Source organism: Muntiacus reevesi, chromosome 8 (assembly GCF_963930625.1).
Source record: "Muntiacus reevesi chromosome 8, mMunRee1.1, whole genome shotgun sequence".
Lineage (NCBI taxonomy): Eukaryota > Metazoa > Chordata > Mammalia > Artiodactyla > Cervidae > Muntiacus > Muntiacus reevesi.
This window is the reverse complement of record NC_089256.1, coordinates 24094653-24122338: the sequence shown is the minus strand read 5'-3', so window position 1 is coordinate 24122338 and position 27686 is coordinate 24094653. Positions and strand designations below refer to the sequence as shown.

At 53.9% G+C, this 27686-nt stretch overlaps 1 protein-coding gene across 4 annotated transcripts in view; it reads right to left on the bottom strand.

Annotated features, from left to right (window-relative positions):
• TRPM2 (transient receptor potential cation channel subfamily M member 2) overlaps window positions 1-27310 on the bottom strand; it is a 48863-nt gene extending 21553 nt beyond the window's left edge. For 2 of the 4 annotated variants that reach the window (XM_065942904.1, XM_065942906.1), the window contains exons 1-11: window positions 19610-22994; window positions 18888-18976; window positions 14166-14334; window positions 12842-13022; window positions 12170-12336; window positions 10442-10622; window positions 9862-9923; window positions 7778-7969; window positions 3765-3867; window positions 1835-1956; window positions 1305-1640 (exon numbers count right to left, since the gene is read on the bottom strand). In XM_065942904.1, coding sequence (XP_065798976.1) covers window positions 1305-1640; window positions 1835-1956; window positions 3765-3867; window positions 7778-7969; window positions 9862-9923; window positions 10442-10622; window positions 12170-12336; window positions 12842-13022; window positions 14166-14334; window positions 18888-18976; window positions 19610-19783 — 1776 coding nt within the window. In that variant the 5' untranslated portion in view covers window positions 19784-22994. Of the gene's footprint in view, window positions 1-1304; window positions 1641-1834; window positions 1957-3764; window positions 3868-7777; window positions 7970-9861; window positions 9924-10441; window positions 10623-12169; window positions 12337-12841; window positions 13023-14165; window positions 14335-18887; window positions 18977-19609; window positions 22995-27185 lie in introns of those variants that run through there. The other 2 variants (XM_065942905.1, XM_065942907.1) reach the window with 2 other exon arrangements.
• Between the last annotated feature and the right edge of the window lie 376 nt (window positions 27311-27686).

Genomic DNA, 27686 nt, shown 5'->3' with positions numbered 1-27686 from the left:
TACAGGGGACAGCATTTTCCTGCATAACTTTTTGTACTGTTGAAAGTTCTTAGAAAGGGAGCTCCTGGACTGACTTGTGTCCACCACTTTCACATGCTGAAGCCCCAACCCTAGTGTGACTATCTGGAGATGAGACTTTACACATGGGCTGGATGAAACACAAGCTGGAATCAAGACTGCCAGGAGAAATATCAACCACCTCAGATATGCAGATGACACCACCCTTACGGCAGAAAGAGAAGAACTAAAGAGCCTCTTGAAGAAGGTGAAAGAGAAGAGTTAAAAAGCTGGCTTAAAACCCAACATTCAAAAAACTAGGATCATGGCATCTGGTCCCATCACTTCATGGCAAATAGACAGTTTAATAATGGAAACAGTGACAAACTTTATTTTCTTGGGCTCCAAAATCACTGCAGACAGTGACTGCAGTCATGAATTAAAAGATGCTTGCTTCTTGGAAAAGAAAAGCTATGACAAACCTAGACAGCTTACTAAAAAGCAGAGACATTACTTTGCTGACAAAGGTACATATAGTCAAAGCTATGGTTTTTTCGAGGAGTATGGATGTGAGAGTTGGACCATAAAGAAGATCGAGTGCCAAAGGATTGATGCTTTTAAGCTGTGGTGTTGAAGACTCTTGAGAGTTCATTGGACTGCAAGGAGATCAAGCCAGTCAATCCTAAAGGAAATCAGTCCTGAATATTCATTGGAAGGACTGATGCTGAAGCTGAAACTCCAATATTTTGGCCACCTGATATGAAGAGCTGACTCATTGGAAAGACCCTACTACTGGGAAAGATTGAGGGCAGTAGGAGAAGGGGACGACAGAGGACAAGATTGTTGGATGGTATTATCGACTCAATGGACCGGAGTTTGAGCAAGCTCTAAGAGATGGTGAAGGACAGGGAAGCCTGGTGTGCTGCAGTCCATGGGGTGACAAAGAATCAGACACAACTGAGCGACTGAACAACAACTTTATGTACGTGATTAAGGTTAAGGGAGACCATAGAAGTGGGGCCCTGATCCAACAGGACCCTAGCCCTAGGGTGCCTAGGAGAAAAGGAAGCCATACTGGACACTCTGAGGATGGAGCCAGAAAGTGCTCGGTCCTCTGCAGGCCAGGAGGAGAGGCCTCACCAGAAGCTCACCTATCAGCACCAATACCTGACTTCCAGCCTCCAGAGAAGGGAAAAGAAGATGCCGACCATGTAACCTGCCCCATCCGTGTTATGACAGCGAGAGCCGACTTTCCCAATATCAATAAAAGCGCGTGTTTCAGAGCTCCAAAGCTGGCCAGCACTCACATTGATTTTGATGCTGGGCACCGGGAGGAGGCGCTGCCGGTCGCTGGAGCGAGGCCGGGAGTACAGCGGCTGTGTGGAGTCCCCGAGGAGCTCCCGGAGCACCTGGGCCACATGGTACAAGAGCACGCTGGGGTCCAGGTGCTCGGGCTCCCCAGCAAGCACCTTGTGCAGCTTGTAGTGGAACAGGCAGGTGGGCTCCAGGTTCTGGTACAGGTAAAACAGGGTGGCCTGGGAGACGAACTCCTTCAGCTGCACCCCGTTCTCCAGGAAGAGCCTCACGAACTCGGGCTTGTTGGTGATGAGGGCGGCCACCATCATGGGGTACAGCTCTGAGGGCTGAGAGGGGGATATGGGGGCCATGTACTTGGCCATCAGCCTTCGGGCCCCAATCTTGGTACCCCCAAGACAGGGATGCCGTCGTCTCCCATTTCGGGAGGAGGAGGCATGCCAGTTGCCCTCACCAAGGACAGGGCCAGAGTCTGGACAAGCCCCAGCAAGCCCCTCCCTAGGGCAGCCCCCGGCAGTCTCACCTTCCACTGCCGCTCGTCGGTGAAAATCTCACTCTGGGCAATGTCCACGCGGTTCCACGCCACCGCCAGCTTCAGCTGGTGGTCCCAGTTCTCATGGCCAAAGTGGTCGAGGCTCCGAGAAGCTGTAGGTAGAAGCACATGCATGGGGACTTCAATCTGGGTCTCAGAGCCACTTCAAAGCCCAACAAAGTCAGGGTGGGGTCAGGAAGCCGTCTCCATCATTTCAATTAAGTAAATAAGGTGCTCAGTCATGAACCACACCCCCACCCCACCACACATATGCCTTCATACAATCACTTTTCCTACCATCAGACCATATTTGGGTTTCCGTCTCCACTCTTGCCTCCCCCAGCTCCCAGTCCTGGCCCCAGGTCCTGCTCAAGCACCCCGCCCTAAGTTTAAAGGAGACACGGTTCTCCGGAAGGCAGGCACTTTAACATTCACTTTCAAAACTTAGACCACGAAAGTCATCACATGTCCTTCTTTGCCTTGTTTGCAGAACCAGTGCAACTATTTGCCCAACTAGTTTCTGCTCTTTCTGGACTAACATTTTAAAACATGGGTTGTTATTTAGGGAAGAAAAAAGAACTCTGACCCTTACCTCACAACACACACAAAAAGTAACCTGAGATGAATCACAAACCTACACTTAAAGGCTGTGGCTATGGAAGGAAGTATTTGCAACTGCAGGAAAGGAAAAGATTTCTTGGGGTGAGAAGAACATAAATAATGAAGGAAGAAAATTGGTAAACTAAAATGTTACCAATTGGTAAACTAAAGCTTTCTTTAGGACTTCCCTGGTGGTCCAGCTTTTAAGACTTCAAACTTCCACTGCAGGGGGTTGTGGGTTTGATTCCAATTGGGGAACTAAGATCCCACAGGCCATCTGGTGTGGCAAAAAAGTGAATAGATACATGTATATTCCTTCTGCTCCCTAAAGATATCTTGGAGGACATATAAAAGCAGACCATGAACCAAGAGAAAACATCCCAGCATATAGGTCCAACACAGGATTTGCACAAGGATATACCAAGGACTCTTAAACCTCCACAAAAGAGACAAATAACCAATTAAACATGGACAAAAGATCTGACAGACACTTCATCAAGATGAAATGCAAATGGCCAACAAGTCCAGAGACACAAATTGAAACCATACAGCGATCTGGCTTCACACCCACCAGGAGGGCTACAGCTTCAAGGGCTGACAGGACCAAGTGTGGGTGAGGGTGCAGAGCAGCCTGGACCCACACCCATGGTGTAGGGACAAGTACCCAGAAACAGTGAGCAAGCTGACCCCCTACCATGAACACTTCCCGCTCTGCCATTGCTGCTGGCCTGGGGCCTGCCTCCATCCGGGGTGAGGGGCCATTCAGCTCAGAACAAATGCTCCTGGGCACCAGGGGTGTCATGAGGTCCATGCCAGCAGGAAGGACAGGGAAGCATGGGTCTCGCCCCAGAAGTGGGAGAGGAAGAGTGAAGTGTGTGTCCCGGGAGAGCAAGCCGAAGGGCAGCAGTCAGACTAAGGAGTGGAAGTCGGCCAAGAGCTCTACTGGTCTCGTGGATGCCTAAGTTTGGAGTCTCCCCTGCACTTGGACTCTGTCCCTGGAGGCACAGGAGTTAGACAGGAGACAGGAGCAGACCTCCGAGGCTCTTTCTTCCTACCCCAGAATTTTATGAGGAACTGTGATGACCATGAAGGGGTCAGTCAGTATAGGCTGCACTCAGATTTCAGGTAAGAAGGTGAGTTGAGAAAGACACTTATACCCCAACATCAGTGACTGGCACCACCTGCCCAGGAGGAGTGTGAGGTGGGCCGGGCAAGGTCCGGCTGCTCTCTGACCAGCGCGCCTGCCCATGGCTGGCTTTCTGGCTCCTCTGGACGAGGACTCTGGCTCCGCCCCCACACCCTCGCCTCGCCCGACCCTCACCTTTCAGCAAGGCCTGCAGGATGGCCACGTCCACGTCCTGCTGGCCATCCTTCCCTTCCCGGAAGACAGTGAGCAGCTGCCGCCTCCGCACGATGTCTTGAATCTGCAACAGGCGTTTCCCGCATGAGGTTCCCCCACCTCCTCAAAGGGCACCTGCAGAACCAAGGCCCCGGATGCAGAACCGGAGCCCCAGGCAGGAGTCCCGCCTGCCACGTGGCCAGGGCCACCGCCTCGCCCCCACGCCCAGATGGTGATGAAGACGAAGATGCATGCGGACCAAACACATGGTGTTTTCAAGTGGCCTTTGGGGTAGAATCTCCAAAGTTGATCAGTGGTATCTGTTCAACACCCAGTGACACTTAACTGAAGATCTCTGCCTGGTCCTCTGCCTGGGCCCTGCCTACCTACCTATCAATCACCAACCTATCTATCCTCTATTTCCTGTCACTTTTCTATCTAGCTGTCATCGATCTCATCTACCTATCATCTCTCAGCTGCCAGGACTGCCACAGTTCAGAAGCATCAATCAAAATTTATGCTTTTGAACTGTGATGTTGGAGAAGACTCTTGAGAGTCCCTTGGACTGCAAGGTGATCAAACCAGTCAATCCTAAAGGAAATCAACTCTGAATATTCATTGGAAGGCCTGATCCTGAAGCTGAAGCCCCAATACTTTGGCCACCTGATGGGAAGAGCCGACTCACTGGAAAAGACCCTGTTGCTGGGAAAGATTTAAGGCAGGAAGAGAAGGGGATGACAGAGGATGAGATAGTTGGATGGCATCACCGACTCAATGGACATGAGTTTGAGCAAACTCCAGGAGATGGTGAAAGACAGGGAAGCCTGGAGTGCTGCAGTCCCTGGGGTCACAAAGAGTTGGACACAACCGAACGACCGAACGACAAGACCTGCCACCAGTCACTGCTCCCTTGAACCTTCACCCTGAAGCGGGGGTGGGCCTCGGGTGGTTCCTCACACCCCAAAGCTTCAGACTCCATGCCCAGCTCCCAGGCCACCATACCCAGTCCCACCTGCTTTCCTGCCTGCCCCCACCCCCTTCCCCTCAGCCTGGACATGACTCTTGCCTCTGTATCCTCTATAAAGAGACTTCTCCCACCTAGAGGGCCCCTTGTACACCCTGCCTCCACCTCTAAGACCCCAACCATCCCCATCCCTCAGGATCCCACTTTCATGTCAACTCCAAAGTGCCCAAAATGTCTCTCTTCCCAAACCCACCCCATCTTTTAGCCAAAACTTCTCCTGGATTTAACCCTACTCCTAATTCACAGGATGGAGTAGCTACTGCACGTGTGTGTTAACCAGGTACTAAGTAAGTACTTTCCCAGGTAGTACTTACTGGGAAAGTCCCAGGTAGACTCCTCTGAGTCTAAGCCCCAGTCACCCCTGATCTGCAGACAAGAGAGCAGGACTTCTGAGAGAGGGCCAGCACTCCTCCTGACACCAGCAATGTGGTGCTGGCTGTGAGTCAGCAAGAAGACCCCCAACGGCAGATATCCACATCCTCCCAGGGCTGCACCTGTCTACCCACCATGGGGCAGACCAGCCCCAAGGCTTGTGGAGTGAATCAGTGATCACAGCTCTGGGGGGCCCGCCTCACTGAACAAGAGCCACCATCAAGGGCAGCCCCACGGCTGAAGACTGGCATGTATGAAGCACCATTTTCATGCCTTGACTCAGCCATGGATTGATAACACAAGCTCCTTTAAACCTCAGCAGATTAGACCCACTTCTGAGAAATGCCTGAATAATTTACAAGCTAACTGACGGAAGACCAAAGGCCTGCCGGCCAATACCCACCAGCTCCATGAGGAGCTGATCTGACGCCCACAGTGAAAACATCCCCCACAACCTTAAGAGGTCTGCTGAGGCCACAAGAAGACAAAAGAGAGAGGGCCGTTATGCTGCCCATGAAACTTGTCCTGCTCGCCCTGGGCTGCCTGCTGCCCTCCCCCCACCAGCCGCCATCTGCAACCACAGCCCTCTTCTTGGTCTTTGGCTGGTGGGCACAGACTGTCCACAAGGCCTGAAATCAGACGTGGTTAGAACCAAGCTTCTCCACTTGCCCTGAAAGGCCCACATCAGGCACTTAAACGTGAATCTGCAGGAGATTTAACAATCTGGTTTAGCATCTACAGAGCACATGACAGACACAGACCCCAACTGCTTTGTCAGCCCCAGCTTACTGCTGGGGAAACCAAAGGTCAGAGAGACCCTGACTGCCTCCATCCCACAAAGAATCCTGCCAGGAAACAGGGGTCAGGGGACCTCAGGACAGATGAGTCCAGCACCCGGGGCTCAGGGCATGGCCGGACTGCAGGGTCAGTAGGACCACAGGGGCTGGAGGGTGGCAGGGGTGGGAGGCACTCTCTACCAGCCAAGGGCTTGTGGGTGTCGAGGGCTCACCTAGCCACTCTCCTTCACACCTGCCCCCCTTTGGAGGCTGGGGCCAGGCCATGCGTCCCTCTGCAGAGCTCAACAGGACCTCCAAAATCTGCACTGGGCATTTGACCAATTCTGAGGCCCATTTCAAATGCCCCAGATGATCTAACTGACTCAAAGGACATGAAAGAGAAGCTCCTTTCTAGGACTTGGAGAGATGTCCCATGTACACTCCTGCACCACCACCCCTCCCAGCCCAGAAGAAGTCTTGCAAGGTCTTCACCTGCCTGTACCTGGTGTCATCTCCCACTCTAGCTATGGAAGAGCAAAGTACCAGTGCGTTTTACAGCAAAATTACTGAAATGCAGGGCAATCGTGGCCCTGGGCTGTAATAGTCCCCACGGGTCAGGAGAAGGGTCTAAGTCAGACCATTCAGGGTGGGGGCGCCCATGAGGCTCACTGCTGAGGAGTTGAGGGGATAGGCAGAAAACCATGTCCCAGAGACCCCTACCACTCCCTCAACCAGAGCAGTCCACTGTCATCCAGTTCATATGGTAACATTCCAGAAAAATCTTTGGAATCCAGTGGGCTAGCTAGAAAATGTCACACTAGGAAGAGAGAAAGAAAAGAGTCAATGAAGACAACAGGCTAATGGTTCAGGTCCCAGCCATCCAGACAGCCCGAGTCTGGTCAGCAGGGATGAACCAGAGCTGACGGCTCAGTTCTGGCACCCGGGCTGGGTTCGCGTAGGGCACTGGCAGTAGGGAGCTGGGTGAAGGTAAACAGAAACCCCCTATGACCTGTGCCCTTTCCCAAGAATCTAAAACGGTCCCAAAACAAGGAGAGAGGACAGGCAGGCACGCGAAGCAAGGCTGGGTCCTCTTTGAATGATCTCTCCCTGGACGTGTACCCACAGGGTCATGCCCCAGCTCCCTGTGCTTCCGCTCAGCATCTCCTCCCACAGGGGAGTGACGGTCCCCTCTTTGGGTGGAACTAGCTCCCTCCCAGGACTCGAGTCTCCAAAACCACTGGCGATGGGGTTCCCTCTGGAATGCTGGTCCTAGGACGGGCTGGGCCACGGATGCCTCTATCTGGGGGTGCATGTGAAACAACCCCCAGAACACCACATGGCTCCCAGAGCCACTCGGGGGCCCCCATCTGACACATCTACATGTCCCCCCACCCTGACAACTCCAGAAGGTGGGCCCTGCTACCCACTGCCGTCACTTGCAGCACCCCAGCGGCCTGAATCTGGGCTCCCCACCCCTCTGCCATCCTCAGGGCCCCAGCACCAGCCTCATGCCCACCCAGGGCACAGGGTCCTCTTTCCAGGATGGCCGTGGCTCATACCTGTGTTACCTGCCTGCCTGGAGTTCTGCAGGCGGAGGCCCAGCACATCCTCCCTTGCAGGGCAGCCTGCTGCCTCAGCTGACAGCTCCCTGCCTGCCCAGCTCACAGCCCCCACCCCTGCAGATGGCTCCCGTGCCCTCCCCAGGTTGGCCAGGGCCTCTGAGTCTCGGTTATGTGTGTCCTGGTCCCAGCGACCAGGCTGATAGCGTTTAACCTACAGGCTGCAGGTTCACACCTGGTGAATGACGTACCCATCAGCCTCACCTTTTTTGTCCACTCAACGATCGTGAAGGTCTCAAACATCCCCTGGAAGAACATGCTCAGCTTCTGCTGAATCAGGGAGATGGTGATCTCAGAGATGGGCAGGCCGGCTACCTGTGCGATGACGTCAGCCACACGGCCTGAGCCCTCTACCACCACACAGGGGGTGCCGTTGCTGATAGCGTTGTAGATGGTCTGCAACACAGGGGCCAGCATGAGCCCACCCACACCCACCCCTCCTAAAACAGAGGGTTCTCCAAGAGCCCTGCTGTCTGGCTAAGGTGAAGGTCTGCTGTTGCTGTTTAGTTGCTCAGTCGTGGTTGGTTCTTTGTGACCCTATGCACTGTAGCCTAGCAGGCTCCTCTGTCCATGGGATCCTCCAGGCAAGAATACTGCAGTGGGTTGCCATTGCCTTCTCTAGGGGATCTTCTGACCCAGGGATCGAACCTGCATCTCCTGCGTTGGCAGGGGATTCTTTACCACTGAGCCACCAGGAAAGCCCCGCTGGGAAGTTTACTGAAGACATTTGCTTGGTGCGTTCCTCTGCTCAGAGGGGAGGGAGCTGATTCTGATATACACGGGGTACACACCCAACATGCCACCTCTCTCAGGCCTGTCACTTGACAACACTGTCATGAAAGATTGGAATGTTTCCACCCCTTAACCTGTGGGCACGTTAAGAAGAAAGAAGGGGCGCTGCCTGGGCCAGAGTTTCACACCCTCCTTGAGACCCAGGCTAAGACAAGCACATGGAGGGAGACCCCCAGAGACCAGGGTGAGAGCACCATGAGGAATGGGCACCACGACAGCAGGAAGGATGACCTGCTCTGGGCACCGCTGCCGGAGAGCCTCAGAGGGAATGGGGGGGATCAGACACATCCTGCCCCCCAAGGCACCCCAGGACCTGTGCTGACCCCCTGAGGTTACTGAACATAAACAAAATGTCATGATCTGCCCCAAATCAAGACGTGGGCAGGGCCCGGCTCCCTCCAGCGGTTGCCCAGGAGAAGCTGAACTCCCTGCCTCCTCCAGCTCTGGTGCATGCCACTTTCTTGGCTTGTGCCCGCATCGCTGCAGTCTCTCCTCTTGGTCACGTGACCTCCTCCTCGTCTAGGGACACTTGTCATGGCATTTAGGACCCACCTGGATGATCCATGCTAAGATCCTTAGCTTCATCACATGACCAAAGACCGTGTTTCCAGATGACAGAACATTCACAGCCTCCAGGTTTTAGGACCTGATATCTTGGTGGGGAGTATCACTTATCCCACCCACTAGAGCACCCATTCCTGGCGTGAAAGATGTAGAGCTGTCTGTCTGTCCTGCCCATCTCTCTCCATCCCCAGGGTGGCCTCCTTGCCGAGTACATCATGGATGAGGAAGGCCAAGGGCACCTGACCTGCCTGGACAGCAACCACTCCCACTTCATCCTTGTGGACGACGGGACCCACGGCTGCCGTCATGTGACCAAGAGCAGAGACTGGGGCGATGCGGGCACAAGCCAAGAAAGTGGCATCCACCAGAGCTGGAGGAGGCAGGGAGTTCAGCTTCTCCAGGGCAAACCTGCAATTGCAATCATCCTACAATCCTATGGCAGAGGTCAGTTTGGCCCGAGTGCCACAAGGCAGGCACACTCCCTGCTGGACAGTGGTTCTGCATGAAGCTCCATGGCCATGAGTCAGCACCTGCTCTACATTCAGCTGCTGAATGTAAAGGAGCTGGGGGCGGGGGGTGCCGAGGGCTGTACGTTGAGGAACCCTCCTGGGAGCCTGGGTGACCAGCTCTAGAAGTCCCCAAAAGACTGTCCAGGGGTCCTACAGGTGAGGGCTGCAGTCCCTCTGGAACCCTTCTTTGCTCTGTACTGGTCAAGCCCCAGGGCTGACCCTCCCATGGCAGGGCCTCTCACGGGGCTCCGACCCACCCACTCAGAGAGACTGTGCATGATGAATGCACCTCCCTCCGTCAGTGGACAGGCTATCTGCCCCCTCTTGCCGACAGCCTCCGTGGGAGGCAGGCCACAGCACTCTGGGCAGTTACTCACCCACCACAATACTTGAACCAAGAGGCCCATCCCCTGCAGGACTCACATTTAGTGTGCCGGGGCCCCCTTCCAGCACCACACAGACAATCGGGATCTTGATAGCCACGCCTAGGATGAAGCAGGGAGCACAGATCAGGACCGTGGGCTCTGAGCATCCCCTGGGCCCCTCCCCACTCTTGCCAGCTGCAGCCTAATAGCCCAATATGCAGGAGAGCTTGAAGACCTCAGCTCAAACGTGTCCAACCAACCAGCAAAACATGTGCAGAACCCTGTGTGTTTGACCTCCCAGAGCCCTAGGATCCATCCCACCCCAGCCACAGGGGAAATGAGGTCAAAGCCTGAGCTTTGACTCCTTCATGCTCTGGTTTCCAAACTGAGATGTGTGTGTAGTGAAGGGACCACAGGGTGCTCTGTGTCCCGAGTGCCTGCCTGGCCTTTCCTTCTGCTGTTAACGGGGCATGAAAAGATGATCCCCTGGCCAAGTATACAGATGTCCAAGTGTGTTCTAATGGCCACCCCAGCACCCCACCCACCAAATGTCCTGGCTATGGCCAACCGAGCCCCAGACCTCTGAACCAGCCCGCTTCCCTCTCCTCCAAGCACCCTGGAAAGTGGGCCCCACTCACCTCCCCTCTCCTTGGTCTGCTGTGATATGAACTTCTCCAGCTTCGTCCTCAGGGGAATCTCGACCCCATAGCGGCCGTGGGTCCCGTCGTCCACAAGGATGAAGTGGGAGTGGTTGCTGTCCAGGCAGGTCAGGTGCCCTTGGCCTTCCTCGTCCATGATGTACTTGGCAGGGAAGCCGCCCTGGGGATGGAGAGAGGTGGGCAGGACAGACAGACAGCTCTACATCTTTCATGTCAGGAATGCGTGCTGTAGCAGGCGGGATAAGTGATACTCCCCACCAAGATATCAGGTCCTAAAACCTGGAGGCTGTGAATGTTCTGTCATCTGGAAACACGGTCTTTGGTCATGTGATGAAGCTAAGGATCTTAGCATGGATCATCCAGGTGGGTCCTAAATGCCATGACAAGTGTCCCTAGACGAGGAGGAGGTCACGTGACCAAGAGGAGAGACTGCAGCGATGCGGGCACAAGCCAAGAAAGTGGCATGCACCAGAACTGGAGGAGGCAGGGAGTTCAGCTTCCAGCCACTGGAGGGAGCCTGGCCCTGCCCACATCTCAATTCTGGCCAAGTGGTACTGGTCTCAGACTTCTGGTGTTCAGAAATGCGAGAAAGTACAGCTCGGTTGCTTTAAGTCACCAGTTCTGTGGTCACTTGGGACACAGGTCCAGGAGAGGTGGTTATGGACCTGTGCACATGGCCCCTGGATGCCACAGAGGAGAACAGGTGGTGCTGCCGGAAGTCCTCTGAACTCCAGATGGGGAGAGAAGTGAAGCGTGATGTTGGAAGTCAGCCAGTATCTCTCGGCCTCAGATTTCCACTCTGTGTAACGAGCATTCAGAACAGAGCCTGTCTGGTCCACTAAGCACATCTGTGACATGAACACGGAAGGACAGGTGACGAGGGGCCACCTGCCTGGTGACTAGCATCTGTGACTGACACAAGGAGTCACTTTGCAGAGGATGCGCTCCCTAGGAAGTGAACGCACACCTCCCCCACCCCAGAAAGGCTGGAGCCTCGTTCATAAGTCACACCTCGTGGGACAGTTGTCATCACACCTCCTCAGTGTGTCAAGGAGAATTTTATTTTGGGGCCAGTGTTTCCCTCCAAGCTTCCATGCACGCGTTATGCCCAAATCTGCTGTGTCCTCAAAAAATCTTATTGAATGAATCAGTTCTCTTTTCCAACTCACATCCCCACATTTAAGCAATTGCTTATCAGGACTGCACCCTGGTGAATGGACACAGGAAGGTTCTGTCTCCAAGCTCAGAAGAGAAGCTCATGGGAGGGGAATCAGGGAACCATTAAGCCCTGGACTAAAAGGCCAGGCCCAGGGATATGACAACCCAGATGCTGGTAGGCTGTATGCTCCCAGCCAAGCTACACCTTTGCAAAGCCCATTTCTCATCAGAGTGGTGTTAGGAGGGCCCCCAGACCAGCGGCAGCTCTGGCAACTCATGTGCATCCATCTTATGATCTCGAGGGAGGAAACCAGAGTCCAGACAAGGTGCTTACTCTCCTGGGGTCACCAGGGTCTGGGGGGTTGGGGGGGGATTTGAGCCTGGGTTTCCCACATCCCTATTCAGCCACTTCCCGTGACACTGCACTTACCCTGGGGTCCAAGCGGTGGCCTGTTCACCGACCACTGGCTAAGATCCTACCGCACCACCTCCCTGCTGTGCTATGACCGCCCCCCCCCCCCCGCCGCCCAGAAGCAGCCTCCAGCTCACCATGGGGTGGATCAGGCTCTCCCGGTTGTGCAGGGCGCCCCACGTGGCGATCCCGATGGTGACCACTTCCCCTTCACAGAAGCTGCCACTCAGGCTGAAGTCCCGCACCGCCTCGCCCACCTGCTTCATCACGCCAGTGTGGGACCCCCCGGTGATGACCCAGGCCCCTGGGGAGGAGCAGAGAGACACCTGGTCCTGTCCAGGGCTTTCAAACTCACTGTCAGGTGTGAACCCCACCACGATCAGGTCTCCCAGTGGCAGTCAGGACCCGTGATGTCCCACGAAGCTTAGTTAGGTGGGGGCAGGAAGGCGACTCCATTCACCTGTAGGCCCTGCCCTCTCCCCCTCCTCCCCATTGCCTCCCTCTGTCCTGCTCTCAGGAACACGGCATCTCAACTTTGTCTAAATACTTCTGTTTCGAAGCATCATCAGTGGGGAGCCAACCAGAGCTGTGTCTGCACCGTGAGCAAGCCAGGCACAGCAGCCGGAAGTGGGTGAGTTTGATCAGACACTCCCCACCTGGCCCGGGCCTGGGCCCAACTCAGTGACCCACAAAGGCTGGCCAGTCCAAGGCCCTGACTCTGCCTTCCAGGGGTCCTCCCGCCTGCCCAGCACTCCCAGGCCTGAGCATCACCCATGGTCTGGGCTTCGGTTCCTCTGTCCCTGCTCTACCTGAGGTCTGGGCCACCTTGAGGAGTCCTCTTCGGAAAACGCTCTTCAGTCTGGGCTTCATGTTGAAGTCCTTGGCCCCACCGGTCACGGAGATGAGCAGATTGGGCGCATCCAGGCCCCACTGCTGGGTCATGAGCTGGTAAATCAGGCTGGAGGGAGTGTCCTGGGAGAGGCGGACGTACTGCAGGGAGGTCAGAAGACCCCGGGGGTCAGTGGGTGGCCAACCCAGACCCCAGAGCCTGGCCACCCTGCCCCAGCCATGCCTGACAGCCCCAGGCAGGCAGGTGGATGCTCATGCTGGGTCCAGACAAAGCAAAAGTGGCTGCCTCCAAGCAGGTCATGGATTGAGAAAGAGGGGAGGCAAGGGCTGAGAAGAGAGGCCACCGGGGGGGGCCAGCTCTGGGGTCTCTCTGTTGAGGGTACCCCAGCCTGAGCCCCACGGCCTGACTCCCGTCTCCCCATAAGGCAACCTGGTGATACGCCAACAGCAGCTCATGGAGGGGCGGGGCTTGGAGGTGGTGCTGAGGAAGGCGGCTCTGGGGCCAAGTTCACCTCATTCAACAGGCTTTGTTCAACCTCTTGGGCCAAGTGGGCAAAGTGGGCAGCGGCTCTAAGAAATCGAGGAGGAAGGTCGCATCCAGCCAATAAGAGGCTGGGGGTCCCAGAACTGCAGCACAGAAACAAGTGACTCCCCCCCCCCCCCAGACTCCTCAGGGCACAGCTGCCCAAGAGCTGGCATAGAACCCTCCAGAAAGTAGGTTAAAGCCAGGGGGCTGGGACTCTGATTCAGAAGGGTGGGGGTGGGGCCCGAGTCTGCTTGGCAACGCTGCTGGCCCGGTGACCACCCTGAGATTGGCAGCACCAGAGAGAGATGCCGGCCAGGCCTGGGCCCTCCACTGGCCCCACCCGTGCCCCCGTGCTCCCAGGCAAGCCTGGAGCCCTGATCCGCCCCGCTCCACCACCTGCCAGACTCTCACCTCTGCTGTTGGCTCTCCTGCCATCCCCAAGGCCTCCCCACTGCCCATCACCCTGCCTGGGTGCCGTGTGCTCCCCTGCTCCCTCCTGGCAGTGACAAAAGTCATTCAGGCCACACCCTGAACTACTGTGCCCCACCCACACCTCTCCTGGAACCCTGGCAACAAATCCCTTGAGGACACGATGTAGCTCTATTTGCCATGCAGAGCCCTCCACCCTGCCCCCCCATCCAGCACTGGGCAGGTGGGTTCTGCAGCCTCCCACGCCCTCCTTAGGGAGGCCCGGCCACCGCAGTCACCTAGGGTGGGCTCTGGTCCCCAGTAAGAGCAGTGGAGTCATGGAAACCAACCTTTCCCACTTTCTGGCCCAAGCCCGTGAAGACGATGTCACCGAACGCATCTGTTGGCATCTCCCTGACATGCTTTTTCGGGTCCCACTCCTGGCCCTGGAAGGTGTGGGGCCACGTGGCCTCCTCCAGGTGCTTCTCACGTGGGTAGCCGCACTCGCACACCACCTTCCTGCAAAGGCCGTGGGGTCACCAGGGGCAACTGGTGCCTGCTCCTCTCCTCGGCAGGGATAAAGGAGGCCCAGGGGAGTCATGACTGGCACCCCAGCCACGGAGACAGCGGAGACACATAACCATCCAACTTCTAAAATCTAACAACAAAAATCTTGAAAGTCGGAAATGATACCTTACCTGTTGGAGGAAAATAACTGGACAATTTATTTGAATCAGAAGCCAGAAATCAGTGCCAGGAAGAATCCACACAACATTTTTCTAAAGATGAAAACGACAAAACCCAGAATTTTGCATCCAGCAAAAATATCATTCCACGTGAAAGGGATGCCAAGGCACTCTCAGGTGAAAGAAAACCAGGGAACTGGTCAACAAACAAACTTCCCCAAAGAAGATGGCTGGAGGAAGTTCTCTAAACAGAAAGGAAATGATAAAAGGAGGAATTCTGGAATATCAGCATGTTGTCAAGCACGGGATTTCATCAACCAAACTTCCCCAAAGAGGATGGCTAGCGGAAATTCTCTAAACAGAAAGGAAATGATAAAAGGAAGAATTCTGGAATATCAGCATGTTGTCAAGAAGGGGATTTTTGTAGACACTAATGCCTACGGCCGGCTATTTCTTCTGTAAGTGAATATTGAAACATCTCTAGTCAATAGAGTTCAGGTAAGGAAAGATGTGTTAAGATGTATTGCTCTGTCTCTGGTCAATAACTTGTTGAAAACAAAGAAAGAAGAATGGAAAGAGTAAAAGTATGGGTCGGTGAATAAACACATTTCCTCCTCTTGAATTTTCTGAAGTATGTTTGACAGTTGAAGAAAATTGCACCATGACCTAATATATATGTGGAGGAAATTTTGTAAACAGTTATAATATAAATGGGGAAGGACAAAGCGTTGTAAAAGGTGGGAATGTTTCTACATTTCCCACAAACTGGTGAATGTCAACACCGGGAGACTAATATGAGTTCCCAATACACGTAGATATCAGTAATATGTGATAAGTTAAGTATATATAATGTAGTACCTGGAACAACCACTAAAAAGCTATAAAAGAGATACAGGCAAAAACAGCACAGACAAATCAGATGGAACTCTAAGAAAAGTTCAAATAACCCACAGAAAGGCAGGAAAAGAAAAATAGAGAAATATAAACAAAAAAATACAATGGTAAACTTAAGTCCTCATATACCAAAGAAAGTGAAATTGCCGGTCACTCAGTTGTGTCCAACTCTTTGCACCCTCATGGACTGTAACCCACCAGGCTCCACTGTCCATTCTCCAGGCAAGAATACTGGAGTGGGTTGTCATTTCCTCCTCCGGGGATCCTCCTGACCCAGAGATCAAATCCATGTCTCCTGTGTCTCCTGCATTGCAGGGAGATTCTTTACCACTGAGCCACCAGGGAAGCCCCAGAGATTGGCAAAATGGATAAAAAATAATAAGATCCAATTATTTGTCATCTACAGAAACCTCACTACAAATATTGTGATCTAGGCTAGTTGGCTCCTCTGCAGCAAACAGGAGCCTAGGACCAACACACACAACTCGAACGGATCACAAAGGCATTCCACTGGGTGAAAAAAGCCAGCCTTGACACATCACCTCATGAAGGATTCCTCTTATATGACATTCAGCAACTGAAACAATTGCAGGAGTGAAGAGCGGATGAGTGATTGCCAGGGGTTATGGATGGTGGGGTAGAAGTGACCACTGGTGGGACCGTGTGGTCCATCTGCAGTGTCTTCACAATTTCTTGTAAATCTATAGTTATTTCAAAATAAAAAGGTTAGAAAAGCACACGGTGAAGGCTCAAAGCAGAAACTTCTAGATCTGGGGCCAGAGGGATGCACACGGCCCCCCAAAGAGAACACCCCGTCACCTCTTTTCAACTGTCACCTCCTCCCTCGCCTCCTTTGTCTTGGTGGGTTGAAATCATTTTACTCCTTTAATGCCATTCTTGGGAGGAGAGGAGACAGCAACTATGTTCTTCACAGCTTGTTAAATTGGAAATCTACACATTTTTTTAGAGGCCTACTTTTTTTTTAGAGGCCTAGTAACAGGTGACCTAGAAGACAAGATACAGATGAGAGCAAATCAAAAAATCTGACACCAGGTGAGACCTGAGCCCAACAACACCAGGGGAAAACATGACTGGACCTAGAGAGAGAAAATGGGTTTCCCTGTAGCTTACAGAATGTGGCCTTAGGGGCTCCGACTCTCAACTTCTCAATCATTAAATGGGGGGAGAAAAATACATTCTCCGACCCCTAACCTGCAGAATTTGTGAGGGCCAAATAAGGTTCTAGATGGAAGATAGCTTATAAAATTTATGCAGGTTAACTAGCCGTGCAGAGGACTGAGGCTGGATCAAGAGGCCAAGGCCCACCGTGTGCTCTGTCCCCCAGACTCCTGGGCTCAGTACCCCTGTCCCGTTGCTCAGGCTGGGGCCTCCTCAGTCCAGGGAGCACTGGCCCAGCCATTGGGAACTCCAAGCCCACCTTCTTCTAGGACTCCTCGTGTGCAGGAGTGCTAAATTGCTTTAGTTGTGTCCGTCTCCTTACGACATTATAGACCATAGCCTGCCAGGTTCCTCTGCCCATGGAATTCTCCAGGCAAGAGTACTGGAGTGGGTTGCCATACCCTCCTCCGGGGATCTTCCCGACCCAGGGATTGAAACTGCATCTCTTATGTCTCCTGCACTGGCAAGTTGGTCCATTACTACTACCGCCACCTGGGAAGCTCTTTTGACCCCTTAGGGGACACAGATCACTTCTAGACCTGCAGGGCTCCCCTGAGCACCACCCGTGAGCACCCCCATTCAGGGAGGAGGAAGCTGGGTCCAAGGTGGGGGAGGGGGCCGCCAGGACAAGGACTCCGTCTTGTGTCCTTGCCCAAGGCCACCCCGAAACGTTCTCATACATTGTAACAGCCTAGAATAGACCACACCCTCCCCTCCTCTCTTTCAACCATCCCCCAATGAGATTAGGTCTTCAGTCGATAGAGTGTTCCCAAGCCTGACACAGAGCAGGAAACTACAGACTGTAGACCCAGAAGTTGAATAATCAGAGAATTTTCACAGGGTTCTTGGCCCATGTGGGTAAGTGGGGCTCCGCCCCCTCTCCCCTCCCCTCACGCACCTCATGACATATGAGGAAGAAGCTGCCACGGGGAGTTACACGCACTCAAGCGACAGCCCGCCCAGCCTCCCCCCTACCTCGTGGCTGCTCCTCACATGGGTTCTGGTACCAAGAAAGGTACTTCAGAAGTTTCAGAGCCAAACATATCCTGAACGCCATTCCTTCAGAGAGGGACAGAAACACTGAACGAGGGAGCCCCATTTCTGTCTTAGATACAAACTGTACCCCAACCCTCACTGACTCCTGTGGATATTTCTCTGCTATTTGTTCAGAATTCAGAGGACAGGAGGGGCTGAGGTTGGACAGATGGCACCCCTTGAACCTCTACCGACCAGACCCGGGCTCCACAATAACCTTCTTCAAAGGGTTTTGGAGCCAATGACTCCTGCAAGGAAACCTGGGGACCACAAGTCTCCTCTGGGGCTACTGTTGTAAGCTTATTTTAAAAACTAAAACCAGAGACCTCAGCGCAAAGCCCTCTGTACATGGTCAGAGCAATCAGCCTAAACTCGACCTCTGATCACTACTGAATACAACCTTGAGGCCATCAGCTGGATCATGGTGGTAACCTTCTCTGACGCGGGGGGCCCCATGGCCTCCGAGGAGAAAGGAGGGCTATCGTCTGAAGAAGAGCCAAGCTGAAGCGTGAACCCCCAAATGGGGCACTTTTTGTGACAACATCCCAGGCACGTCCCAGGAGGAACAGAATCATCGTCGGTGATCATGCACCTCTGGCTCCAGATTATCATCCTCTTCCATCACCTAGACACAGCATGCCCCTCCCCTCTGTATTGTTCACAGTCTGAGCTGGACGCTGGCTATCTGTCCAGTGGGGAAGTAATAATGTGACTCAGTAACGGTCAGAGCTCAGAACTTGTTCGAGAAAACCACAAAGCCACATAATAGAAGTGCTGTCGGCAACTAGCAGAAAAGACAAATACAGAGTGCGGTAGAGGGATAGGTTACATCCTGTGTGTGGTCAAGGAGGGCTCCGTGGTGGAGGCAGCATCACCAGGTGACAAAGGAGCAGAAGTAATAAAGAGTGAGGCCCGTTTCCAGCAGAGAGAGGACTAGGGTGCGTCTGGAGGGGAATGCTCCGAGCACCCCAGGCTGGTACATACACTGGGGCTGTCCCCTCCTGAGGCCTGGTCAGCCCTGCCTTGATCAGCTACTCCATGTGGGAACAGGGAAAGAAATGGGTTAGTCAGTCAGTCATGTCTGACTATGTGACCCCATGGACTATAACCCACCAGGCTCCTCTGTCCATGGAATTCTCCAGGCCAGAATACTGGAATGGGTCACCACTCCCTTCTCCAGGGGATCTTCCCAACCCAGGGATCAAACCTGGGTCTCCTGAATTGCAAGCAGACTCTGTACTGCCTGAACCACCAGTGGGAACAGAACAAGTCACTCACCCAGCATCAGACGGTTTGGAGCTTTCCACAAAGTATATGCATTCTTTCTTCTTGATGTTGTCAGGAATCCATGAACTCAGGTTTCCTTGCTGACGGTAAAAAGGTCACTGAGAGATTCTCGGGCAGTTAGATCAGTGCCATTCCAAAGACCACACCCCATACCTCATCAGGCCCACCCGTTCACCCTGACACCCTTCAGGGTCTTCCTTCAGAGACAGGACACCGAGCCCTCCCCCACCACCTGCCGGAGGCCCTCAGGTGCAGACCCCAGAGGGAGGAGTGAACCTGGGGATCTGCTCCTCCCGGGCCCCTGGGTGTGTGTGCAAAGGGGACTGTGAGTATCAGGACACCCGCCCACATCCGAGGGACCAGGCTGAGACATGAGACACCATCTTCACACCCAACCAGGGTGTGACATTCAAATGTCCCCAACACAAGCCTGCCTGGGGCTTTCCGTGTGGCCAACCCAGGCCTCAGCTGGTGCCCGGACCTTCCTTGTTGGATAAAGGATGCAAAAGTCATTGCACAATGAGGCGGGTGGGTGTACGGGCTTACCCAGCACTTTCGTAATTCGAACCAGGACAGAAACCAGCCCAGGGGCACAGACTCGGGCCCCCCAGTGTTCTCTCCAAGTCCCCTCTGCTGGGTTGTGGTCCCCAGCAAAACTAGGGGGTCACTGTGCCCCACCAGAGCCCTGGCAGACCCAGTGACTCCAGACCTACCTTTTCACAGTTGCTGAAGAGGTACTGTGACCTCCTGTTCTTGCAGAGGCTGGTGCTGCTCCACCGGAGGTTGGGGACCATGGCCAGGTCGGCCACCCTCCTGGGCTGCACCCCAAAGCTGTCTTCCTCCCTGGAGCTGGCCTGATCCCGACGCCTCTTCACCAGTGACTCCATCCCAATGCCCGGCTCAGGCTCCGCAGAATGGGCTTGGTCCTGCTACCTCAAAACAAGCTTCTCTCTGGCTTTCGAAGCCAGGGGGCCTGGAAATGAGGTAGAAGGTGGGTGGGCAATTAGACATTTTGAGGAAATTCTCCTTCCAACATCTCAAGGAAAAATTACCTTGGCAGGAGCAGAGAGGAGCTAAGCTCTGATGGAATAAAATCAAGACAATCTCAGTTTTTTGTTTTTGTTTTTGACAATCTCAGTTTTCATCCTTGAGGTCAAGGAGACTCCCCCCGACCCCTCTGCACAAGAGCAGAAACGTTCGGTGGGGGTCCAAAAGGAAGGAGCACTAGTCCATAATATGTCCTGTCAACCTCTCAGAGATCTTCGTGCTGGAATCCATCTCGGCTAGAAGATGCACGCACACATAGAGGAGGGCCCTGTGTCAGCCCAGATATGGGCAGAAAGTAGAATAATTGGCCAGAGGAAAACAAAGACCCAGAAAATGGCCCCATTATAAGCAATCTAAGCTGCCCCCCGCTGCACACAATTCTGTGAACCCAACCATGTGTCTATTTGCAAGTAGCCTGTTCTTAATACACACTTTACTTGCCTCGCCACTTTTCATCTCTTTGCTGATTTCTTTCTTCAAAATAGCCGAGAACCGAACCACTAGTGACTGACTCTAGCCACTGGTCCCTGGTGGTCTAGTGGTTAGGATTCAGTGCACTCATCATCACAGCCCAGGTTCAATTCCCGGTCAGGGAATGAGGTCCCACTTGAAGTTGCCACACCCCAAGACCACCCACGGTGAGAAGCCAGCCACCAGGGCTGCTACAGTGGGCCGGGGGGATGGGTCAGGTGTTTCCTCCTGCAGGGCCCCCCTGTCTTCTGGCTTGCACATTCTTCCAACTGCCCGAGCTCTGGCCTCATCAGACGTGGGCAGTCTGGAGGCACGGGTACAGCCACGGGGCCCAGGCGCCCATTCATATTCTTGGGTCACCGTGAAGGACCAGAGAAAGAGCACCGTGCCCACCCCCCCGTTCCTGTGTACCCGGTGATGCCCGGGAGCCCGAGACCAGGGGAGAAACTGCCCGGTCCTCACACGCAGTGCTCACAATGGGGTTCCAGCCTCCTGCTTCCAGACATGAGCCACTCCTTCTGTTTTCCCAGAAGGAGAAAAGCCCCCACTGCCTGCAGAGCTGGTTTTGGGAGTGGCAGAGCCTTGCACTCTGTGACGCGGCCCCTCCAAGTAGAACAGATCCTGTTTTCTGAAACCTTGCCCTGACCTGGTCTCCATCACCGAGGCCTCGGTAAGCAGCACGACTACATCGCATTATGAATGCGAAAATAAATACATGCACGAGCTTCCCTGGAGACGTGATGCCCACAGTGACATCTCATGACATCACCCATATCACCCAAGGTGTCATCCAGGGAGGCACCCACTGCCACCAGCTGCTCCAAGGGTGTGAAGAGGGGCAAAGGACAGCTCATGAGGTCTCCCTCCCTCTTCCACCCTGAAGCCCTTTCTGGCCACATCACCCTCCCCCACACAAGAAAGTCACTGATGGTCACTGATAGTCCTTTCTCTGCCCATTGTGGGGTCCAGCATAGGTGGCCCCAAAATGTGCCTCAAGGACATACTGATTATTTTGAATTAAAAAATTTAAGAAGAACTGACTCATTGGAAAAGACCATTATGCTGGGAAAGACTGAAGTCAGGAGGAGAAGGGGATGACAGAGGATGAGATGGTTGGATGGCATCACCAACTCTATGGACATGAGTTTGAGCAAGCTCCAGGAGTTGGTGATGGACAGGGAAGCCTGGCATGTTGCAATCCATGGTGTCACAAAGAGTCAGACACAACTGAGCGACTGAACTGAATGAATTTTAAGGATGAGATGTTAGATAGCATCACTGACTCAATGGACATGAACTTGAGCAAACTCCAGGAGATGGTGAGAGACAGGGAAGCCTGGCGTGCTGCAGTCTATGGGGTCGCAAAGGTGAATACTACTTAGCAACTTAACAATGACAAAAATTCCTTAAGAGACAACCAATGCAAGAGGGCCACTCTTAACCTCCCTTCTGTCTCCTTGGGAGCAGGGCAGAAACCTCTCCTGTGAAAGGTGCACCCTTGCACCCAGAAACAGAAGGACCCTATCACCAGAGATGCAGACTTGGGGCCAGGAGGCCTGTGTAAACCAACCTCGTGACTTCTTTCATTGACTAAAGCCCAAACTCTTTAGATCCTTCACTCACTGGGTACCCCAAACTTAAGTTTCATTGCCCTGTCAATTCTTCACTAGTGCATGGCTTCTTTTTCTAAACAGTATAAAAACTGCCTGCTTTGCCCACTTCTTAGGTCCCATTCCTATGGGACCTCCAGGGGCATGAAATTAAATTAGTTTCTTTTTCTCCTGCTGATCTGTCTTGTGTCAGTTTTACTATTATTATCAGTTCAGCCATAAGAACCCAAGGCAGGCAGCGGAGGAAGTTTCCCCTCCCAACACTTTTCATTTAGCTCCAACATGCAGTCACTGTGCTCTGGTGGAGAGGGGTTGGGATTTGTCAGGGAGTGAGGCACCTGCCATCACCTGGCTTCCCCGGCCCACCCTCTTCTGGGTCATTCAACTCAGTGCTGGGTACTTGGGGTACTTGGGGTCGAGCCACTGGCTTGACACAGGGCTCAGGCCACCTCTCACATTTTTGTCCTCACTCTTCCCCCTGGGCAGCTCCTCCCCCCTCACTCCTAGGCCAGGGTCACTCCCAGATATGCCCATACCTGCGGAGAGGAAGGGAGCCAAACCTCCCTCACGTGGAGGCACTGCGACAACACAGGACATTATTTCCAAGAGTGGGTGCTAAGGCTACAAACACCTACAGATGCAAAAGCAGCCTTGGAACTGAGCAACGTGCAGAGTGGAAGAGTTTAGAGGAGTGCTAGAAAAAGCCTCCATCACCACGGACAGACAGAACAAGTGTGGTGACAGCTCAGGACAGGAGAGCTGTAGGGGGTGCCCCAGCCTCCTTAGAGAAACCTAAGTGGTCACAAGCAGATGTTAGTAGAAAGAGGGACGGGGAAGGCCATTCTGATGCATCTCAGATGGAAACAGGGACCATGTTATTGCAAACTGAAGGAAAGGCAATCGTGTTACAAAGAGGTAAAGAACTAGGTGAACTGCTTCTTTCCTGGTGTTTTGTGGAAGATAGAACTTGTGAGTGATGAAATTTGACTGAGGAAACAGGTAGGCAAAGTGTTGAAAGTACAGGAAAGCTTCTCTTGAGTACTTACAGGAAAATGCAAAAAGAGAGGAATGACCTAAAGATGGCCTTCCAATCACAAAACACTCAGAGCTTAGAGAGTTGGGAGGTGCTCGGCCTATTGACACAGAAAGGGTTGAGAAAGCTAATTCAGGGAAGAACACAGAGGGTATGGCTGCATTTGCTCGGGACGGAGGTGGGCTGGCCATTTTCATCCAGCAAGGAGATTAGACAGCATCTCAACAGAGTCAACAGAGGCTGGGACTTGCCTCCATGACAGGGAAAGATGGGCCCCAAGGCACCTCACGGCTCGGGGGCAGCCCTCCCAGCACAGGCCCAGAAGGAAAGGGCACACTTAGGACCTGTCACCCTGCCTTCTTTCCCACCTCCCCTTTCAGAATGGGAATGTCCACCCTCTGCCTGGCCTTCCACTCTGTTCTGGAAGCACACAGCTTGTCGCAACCAAGTAGGACCCTATAAGGGGGCCGTCCCAGGGCAGGTGTGTTGCCCACATCCTCTGTTGTACATTTGCTGCATGGTTTTACACATGTGAAAGTCCCACCTCCACCAAATGGAAGATGTTAATTACTTGATTATAAGCATGTAGCCCGCAGACCTACTGGAGCCTGAGGACTGATGATGTTAGCCTCTGAGACCCCACCCTGTTGCCATCAACAAGTGAGAGATCAGAGAGCCATGCACGAGATGATCAGAGAGTCGTGCACGAGCTGATCACATACCCTGTGATCACTGCCCCCCTGCCCCAAGGGCCTGGATTTTAAAAATGCTTTGCTGAAGCCCTTCAGGGGTTCCAGATTTGGGGGGCACAAACTATCCATCCGTCCTTGTTCAGCCCTGCGGTAAACCTTTCTCTGCTCCAACGCCGACATTTGGGTTCCTTTGGCTTTCCTGTGTGTCCGTCGAGCACATGAACTGGAGTTCAGTGCCACTGACTGTCTGGTTTCCCAGGCTTACGGCTGGAGAGGACTATGCCTCAGGGTGAATCCACCTCAGGTCTCCCCACATCTGATTTAGAAGAGACTTTGGAGTGGATGCTGCAGTGAGTTAAGATTTGGGGGCTGTTGGGATGGAGTGAGTGTATTTTGCATGTGGGAAGGACATAATCTGGGGGGCAGAATGGGATGGTCTGTGTTCCCCTAAAATTCCTATGGGGCATTTAGGAGGTGGTTGGGTCAGGAGGGTGGAGCCTACATGAATGGGATCACTGCCTTTGTAAAAGAGACCCCCGAGAGCCCCCGGCCCCTTCCTCCACGTGAGGACACAGGAGTCTGCTCCCAAAGTGGGCCCTCACTGACCACGCAGTCTTGGACATCCAGTCTCCAGAACCACCAACCACACAGTCTTGGCTGGCCAGCCTCCAGAACTTCGAGAAATAAAGGCCTGCTGTTTATGAGCCACCGAACGTGGTCTTTGTACAGCAACCAGGACGCACTGAGACAAGCAGTGAGCGGTGCTGGCACTGCGGCCCTCGGGAGCCACCTGGCACACCACTCGTGGCAAAGGGGGCTTACGCCCGAGTGGCCTTTACAGGGCCACCTGCTATCCTAGTCAGCAGCTTGCCAGGCCTCACAATCAGCTTCTCAGGGGAGCAGATCAGCAGGAAATGTTCCAGGTCACAGAAGAGGAAAAGAAGGCTCCGAGAATCTCACAACTGGGCAGCTAATCTGTAAGGGGACCGGGACTCTCCAGGGCTCAGCCCTGCAGCCAGGGTCCCCAACCTCCAGGATCTACTGCCTGATGATCAGAGGGGGAGCTGATGTAATAATAATAGAGACAGAGGGCACAATAAATGTAATGCACTGTGATCATTCCAGAAACATTCCCCCATCCCGCTCCGTGGGGAAATTATCTTCCACGAAATCGGTCCCTGGTGCCAAAAGGTCAGGGACCACTGTTCTACAGGACAAGTGACAGAAGGAGAAGCAATAAAGGACTTGGTCTCAAGAAACTCAAGTGCGTTTGCTCAGATTCACAGTTTTCGGATTCACAGATGCCCATCTCAGCACACTCACTAGAGGCTTGTTCACATCTTCTCAATCCCAGCTGCCAACAGGTCCCTAGGAAATGTGTCAAACACCATTCCTCACACCCACCACTCATCAGACTTTGAAGGGCAAAGCCATGTGTAACCATTCCCATGTCCAGCCGCAGGGGGAGTCTGGCCTGATCCCCCCCCTTTCTCCCTTCCACCCACACCCCTCACACCACACCCAGACCCCTGTCCAATAGTCTAGGCCCTGGGAGAGTCCAGAAAACTAGACTGACAATGAACTTACAGCACCTCTCTGGCCATCAAACCTTCTCTGGGGTTCTTCTCCCCAGGATCATACCATCAGTTGCTCTCTTTACATATCACCTAAAAGCAAATTTGGCTACCCTGTTTTATAGCAAAAATTCTCCATGAGCAATTAGCAACCTCAGATATGCAGGTGATACCACTCTAATGACAGAAATTGAAAAGAAACTAAAGAGCCTCTTGATGAGGGGGAAAGAGGAGAGTGGAAAAGCTGGCTTAAAATTCAACTTTCAAAAAGCGATCATGGCACCAGGTCCCATCACTTCACAGCAAATAGATGGGGAAACAATGGAAACAGTGACAGATTTTGTCTCAGGCTCCAAAATCACTGCAGACAGTGACTGCAGCTACAAAATTAAACACGCTTTCACCTTGGAAGAAAAGCTATGACAAACCTAGACAGTGTATTAAAAAGCAGAGATACCACTTTGCTGACAAAGTTCCATATGGTCAAAGCTGTGGTTTTTCTAGTAGTCATGAACAGACGTGAGAGTTGGACCATAAAGAAGGCTGAGTGTGGAAGAATTGATGCTTTTGAACTGTGGTGTTGGAGAAGACTCTTGAGAGTCCCTTGGACAGCAAGGAGATGAAACCAGTCAATCCTAAAGGAAGTCAATCCAAAATATTCATTGGAAGGACTGACGCTGAAGCTGAAGCTCCAGTACTTAGGCCACCTGATGTGAAGAGCCAACTCATTAGAAAAGACCCTGATGCTTGGAAAGATTGAGGGCAGGAGGAGAAGGGGACAATAGAGGACGAGATGGTTGGATGGCATCACCAACTCAATGGACATGAGTTTGAGAAAGCTCTGGGAGATGGTGAAGGACAGGGAAGCCTGGCGTGCTGCAGTCCATGGGGTCACAAAGAGCTGAATATGATCTAGGGACTGAATAACAACAATTAGCACAGATATGTTGAGAAAACTCTAAAAGTAAAGGACTTCCAAGAAGAGAGAGAATCTGACCCCTTAGGTCTGAATATAGTAACAACATGCACACCTACAGATGTGGCCCAGCACAGAACACTGACAAAACGTGAAGCTGCAGCCCTAGAGAGGAGTGAGGGGGCTGACAGGAGCTCGGGGTGAATGTTCCCATGGGGACTCACCCAGACAGGTCTCCTCCTGGTACCCGGCCCTTCCCAGCCCAGAAGACTCACCGGTTAACAGAACCACGTGCTGGTCTGGCGCATGGCTGCGGCCCTGTGTGCGCCCACTCTCCACTCCTCTAACCCTGTAGGGGCTCCCTGCGCTCCTCCTCCAGCATCCTGAAATCCTGGCTGTGACAGCACTTTCAAGACTAAAAATAGTCACACGCGGGTGAGGGGCAAACGAACCGCCAACCACGGAACTGGGCCGAGAGGTCTTGGGGGCGGGGGTCAGAGGAAGAGCCTGAGATAGCTAAGTCCCAGATGTCCCCAAGTCGCGACACGGCGCCTCCGGACAGACCGCGCCCAGCCGTGGCGCAGCGCCTGCGCCCCGCGCCACAGTCCAGCGGACATCCGCACCCGGCCAGCCGCCTGCCTGCCGCAGCAGTCCCGCAACCCCTCTGCAGCCCCGCACCGCAGCCGGAGCCGCGCCCAGCCCTCTGCACCCCGGCGGCGCACTCACACCTTGGAGCTTGCTGCAGTCTTCCCCGACCCCGAGCTCCCGCCCCCGCGCCCGGACCCAGACCGATGCCTAGGTCCCCGCATCCCTTGGCCCACGCACCCCAGCCTGAGCTCCGACCCTTGTGCCGGCCCGACCCTCCTCCTGGATCCTGGGGCATCCTCCCCTTGATATGCGGCTCCGCAGCGCCTCGGTTCCCTCCACCCCAGGCCGGCGTGCGTACCTGCTGAGAGAGGCCCGCGCTCGCGCGTCACTCGCGCCGTCGCCGCCGCCGAGCAGGACCGCAGCCCTGGCCCCGCGGGACCCGTGCAGCGCGCTCCGCGTCACGGCTCCGGAGAGCGCTGTCCGCCCAGTCCCGCACTCCGGACCAGAGCCCAGGAGGAGAGACTAGCCCTCTGGAGCGCGGTCCGCCTCCCCAGGTCCCCTCCCAAGGGGCTGGCGCCAAGTGTGAACCCGGAGGAAGCGATTCTCATCAAGTCCTAACCGCAGGGAGGTGGGGCGCAGGACTGGACGGGGTTGTGTCGGACAATGGGGGCCTGGAGACTGGGTGAACCACTTCCCCTACTGGTCTGCTCTTGCCCTCACCCGTCTTCCTAGGGGCCCCAAGCAAGGAGCCCATTCCCTGTAAGGCAAGATCCAAGGCGCCAGGAGGAGCCCCGCACAGGGTTCACCCCAGCAGGTGCTGCCCCAGACCCACAGGTGCCTTATCCCCACCCCGGCTGCA